The 4,813-nt window shown below is 53.1% G+C and overlaps 1 protein-coding gene across 1 annotated transcript; it reads left to right on the top strand.

Annotated features, from left to right (window-relative positions):
- Positions 1-1,536: 1,536 nt before the first annotated feature.
- On the top strand, positions 1,537-3,659 carry FIBRA_08468 (uncharacterized protein; the record flags this gene model as incomplete). The annotated part of the gene is made up of 9 exons (XM_012330115.1): positions 1,537-1,812; positions 1,867-2,026; positions 2,079-2,191; positions 2,251-2,393; positions 2,452-2,825; positions 2,881-2,927; positions 2,977-3,278; positions 3,330-3,472; positions 3,532-3,659. 9 exons carry the CDS (start codon positions 1,537-1,539, stop codon positions 3,657-3,659), a joined length of 1,686 nt encoding a protein of 561 aa, XP_012185505.1.
- Between the last annotated feature and the right edge of the window lie 1,154 nt (positions 3,660-4,813).

Genomic DNA, 4,813 nt, shown 5'->3' with positions numbered 1-4,813 from the left:
CGTTGCTACGCATGGGACGTGCGGCGCAAGCAAAGGATTGTGAGGCTACCTTCGGTGAGTTAGCACCATGGCCTCCCCGACGACTGCACCTACGCTCTGCCAGTGTTCCGTCTAGGTGGCAGCATTGATATCATCCCGCACGCAACGGTCACCAGTATTGTGCAGGCACAGCAGGAATCGTTTCATGGAGAGGGGATAAATATCGTGTCAGGTATACACACACCCGGTGTCCCCGTGTGCAGCGCGGGTCAAGAAACGAAAAGCAGAGCAAGGGCGGACCCGAATCTCAATCCAGGTGCTACCCCAATTAAAGGAGAAAGAGGGAAAGGCTGGAGCGGCTGATCACTGGCTACCAACCCAACATTCATAGATCAAGTCGGTCATGATACAGCTTTTAAAGACGTGATCCGGGGCCCATATAAAATGACAGAAAGACTAAATAGGTAGAAAGCCCATAACTCTAAGAACACCAGTCAAGATCTGAGTGTTTCGTAGCCATGCTGTACGAAGCCCACGACGACCTCACTGGTGCAGTAGAGAATGGGTATAGTGCTGTTGAGTCATGGAGCAGCAGATGGACGAGCGATTGGAAACCTAACCCTCCAGCACCCAACTTTTGAGGTGAGAGTCGTCGCCCTGCCGGTAGGCCGCAGGCGGTGTGGAGTGATGATGCGTCGCTGGGGTTATTCGAACAGTTGAGTCTTCCAAAAGGATCGCCACGACCTGTAGTATGTGAGATGTGGCCGAGCTCGCTCGTCGTACTATCTCGGAGACGCATTGTTATGGCAGCGTATGTTAAAGGCTGAATTTAGTCGCTTACCAAGTTATGTGTGTTCTCAGCTTCCGCTTTGGACAGGGCCACCGGTCGATCTTATCTGATGGCTAAGGCTTCGATTGAATCAGAACCAAACACATGCAAAGTTTCCAATGAAATAAAGATCGCCGTTACCAGCATAGCCAGGCGTCTGAGTTCCGTCCTGCTTTTCAGTTTCTGCCGGATTCTTGCAGCGCTCCGAGCGATTGTTGTACATCGACTCTGATAAGAGTAAGTTTCTCTCGGTTATATATCTATACCACCTTTTTCTGTGTATTACAATGACGAGCGTTGTATCTTTCAACCACCACTGGCACCTCTTAGTCGACTTCGATGCGCTTTGCGAGCTCTGCTCCGATGCGTATCACTGACATGAATGGCATTCTGAGCATATACTTCCAGTTCTTCATGTAGCGATGGCCTTTGTTGCAATGCTAATCTTGTTTGTGTAGGTCTCATTCCTTATCAAGGGCAGACCGGTCCGTCGCATGTCTCACGTGCGGGCTGCGGTATTCCGTAGCCAGAGCCAAGTCGTTCCTGCAGTGCCTTGAACCCCCCATATTTTCGTCTCTGTCTCGAATGTTCTATCTGTCCGTGTCCCACCCATCTGAGATAGATGTCTCTATATTCTTTATCAACTGGATTGTGTGAGAGTGGAATCAGTGACTTGGTCTTACCCTCCCCATCGAGAGCATCAGTCGTGCACTGTCCTGAGTTCCAACATGTCGCAAGGTGCCAACTGGCAAGAACTGGTGGCGGACAAGCAGCGTCGTCAGAAAGCGTCTATTCCCCAAGATTGGCTGGTCGCTGTGCCTCCTGCCGCGGTCCTTGATGTCACCGCGTTTCCCGAACAATGCGGTCTGCTTTCTGAGAGAGAACTGCAAATCACGAACACCGTCGATGTTGGGGTACTGTTGCAAAAGCTTGCCGCCGCGGAGTGGTCTTCCGTTGAGGTCACCACGGCATTCTACAAAAGAGCCATTGTTGCGCAACAACTGGTATGGTCCTGTTCCTCCATGTGTAGTCATCTCATCTCAGCGATAACGACCTAGGTCAACTGCCTGACGGAAATATTCGTCGACAAAGCGTTGGCGCGTGCAGCTGAGCTTGATAAGCATCTCAAATCTACGGGGAGCGTTGTTGGGCCGTTACATGGATTGCCTGTGTCGCTGAAAGACCAGATCAATCTCAAGGGTCTCGAGACCACAATGGGTGAGTTGGCATGCAGGCATACATAGGTTGCGTACCGATGGGCGAACAACAGGCTACGCATCCTGGATTGGCAAGTACGCCGACAAAGACGCCGTCCTCGCAGAGATCCTGTACGAATGCGGTGCCGTCCCATTTGTGAGGACAAATGTTCCTCAAACTCTGATGGTGTGTGTCGTGTTATCGTACGAAAGTGAGTTTGCTGATCGACGGCAAACGGATCTCAGTGGCCGGAGACGTACAACCTGGTCTTTGGCAGAACTCTGAACCCTGCAAACCGGCTTCTGACCCCCGGAGGATCGTCCGGTGGTGAGGGCGCGCTGATCCACCTCAGAGGCAGCCCACTTGGTGTCGGGTCTGACATCGGAGGGTAAGCAGCGAAATCTCTTTGTATGTATACCACATTCACACCTCCCCCGTCTTATCAGATCCATTCGCATTCCTGCCCTTTTCAACGGGCTGTATGGCTTGCGGCCCTCGTACGGCCGTGTGCCTTACGCAGGATCGTCCAACTCGATGTACGGGCAAGACTCCATCCCATCCGTACTCGGACCCTTGTCGAACAGCTTGAGCGGCATCAAGGCATTCATGCAGGCCGTCATCGGCCGCGAACCGTGGCTCAGGGATCCCCTCGCGGTTCGCAAGAAGTGGGACGACGAGGCATATGCGCTTGCAGGGCACGGCAGCGGTCAGGCTCTCTGCTTTGCGATCCTGTGGGATGACCGCATTGTCATTCCCCATCCTCCCGTTATTAGGGCTCTGGAGATGACACGAGACGCATTGACTGCGGCCGGCCATAAAGGTTCATTTTCACCGATATACGACGATGCGTCAGTCTGCTCAAGTTTGTACCGCAGTGATCGACTGGAAACCCATCAAACACTTGGAGCTGAATGACGCCATCGTGAGTGGCCGCGAACGATTTATCAGGGGTTTGCTAATTTCTTTCACAGTCGGCGGTATGGAAGGCCGGGGCATTGGAGGACTATAGGGCTACTACAGCAGCTTCTGGAGAGCCGATCATCTCGTCAATGAGCCCCACAAACGACGGAATCGTCGATGCCTCCGTGCGCCCTGATGTCATCGGCGTTTCCGCATATCAACTGTGGCAGGCCCAGAATGCACGGGCGCATCTGCGCAAGGAGTACCTCGATCACTGGGAGCAGACAGTGGAAGTAACGGGAACCGGGCGTCCTGTCGATGCTATCATTTCGCCAGGGGCGCCTTTTGCTGCGCCTCCACACGGCAAGAACGGGTAAGTCCCATCATGTGTCGGACCACGGCGAACTGACAGTCTCTGGGATAGAAACTCCAACTACACCAAGGTGTTGAACGCATTGGATTATGTTGCCTGCACTTTCCCTGTCACGAAAGTGGATCCGACGCTGGACGCGAAGAAGCCACCTCACCAGTTCCTGAACGACGCAGATGAAGTCAACTACAATCTCTGTAGGTGCACTGTGCGCTATCCAGCGACGGGGTGTTTGACTGTTACGCTGTATGATCAGATGACCCTGTTACATTCCAAAATGCACCTGTTGGTCTCCAAGTCGTGGGTCGGACATTGGAAGAGGAAGCCGTCATCGCCATGACCGAGATAGTGGACTCGGCTCTCAAAGCAGCAGCCGGTGCGTAAGTAGGTCACGAATATTTATAACAGGTTAAGTACGTACCGTGATGGCAATACGTTGTAAAACATACGATGCTTTTAGGAGGTTGTATTGCTCGATCATTGCCTCCGCTTGACGAATCTGGAGCCGGACAATCTCGACTATGTGCTATCGATCTCGCGGACATCCACAGGTCGATTCTCGTGCTGGGAGTCCTATCAAGCTGGGTGGGTTGAACCACCTCAGCGAGTCGTTGTCGATCTGCTTCGGCCAGCCAGGTAAGCATCGCGGATATCCACAGGTCGATTTGAAAGCGAGAAGAGATGGCACGCCTCACTCCCGGTGAGCATCCTAGAAGAGCACGGTATCTGAACAACTTTAGATAGACCTTATTGACTCGCTTCAAGCGACTGGGCGACGTTGAAGACCTTCACAAGTAGATTCCGGTGCTGGAAGATACGTTACGGATCACTCCGGACGGCGATCCTGGAAGACTCAGTTGTTCGAACAACTCCAGTGACGCATTATCACTCCGCACCGCCCACCAGCAGGGCGACGACCCTCATCTCAAAAAGTCAGGTGCTTGAGGGATAGGTTTCCAAGCAAACTAGATCTCTCGTGCATCCGCATTTCGCTGACTCAATGACACTGTTCCGCATTCGCTGCTGCACAGTTGAGGGGGTTGTGGACTTCGTCAGCGTGTTTACGAAACGCGCACAGATCTTCATTGATTTTCGGCGTTCCAACCGTTCAGACTTTCAGTCACTTTGTATCGGCTCCGGACCATGTCTTTGAATGCTGTATTATGATCGTGGTAATCCATCAGTGTTGGATTGGTGACTAGGGACCAGCCGCTCCAGCCCTTTCCTCTTTCTATCCTTCGATCGGGTAGCACCTAGAGCGATATTTGGGTCCGCCCTTGCTCTGCCTCGTTTCTTGACCCGCGCTGCGCGCAGGGATGCCGAGCATGTGTACACCTGACACGACACCTACCTAATCTCCACGGAGTGATTCACGTAGTGCCTGCACAACACTTGTGGCCGTCGCTTGTGGAGTGATGTCAGTGCTGCTACCCAGACGGCAGAGTGTAGGTGCAGTCGTCGGGGAGGCCATGGCGCTAACTCACCGAGGGTAGCCTCACAATCCTTTGCTTGCGCCGCACGTCCCATGCGTAGCAACG

The sequence above is a fragment of the Fibroporia radiculosa genome, assembly GCF_000313525.1.
Source record: "Fibroporia radiculosa TFFH 294 genomic supercontigs, scaffold417, whole genome shotgun sequence".
In the NCBI taxonomy this organism is placed as follows: Eukaryota; Fungi; Basidiomycota; class Agaricomycetes; order Polyporales; family Fibroporiaceae; genus Fibroporia; species Fibroporia radiculosa.
This window is presented reverse-complemented; position numbering and strand designations above follow the sequence as displayed.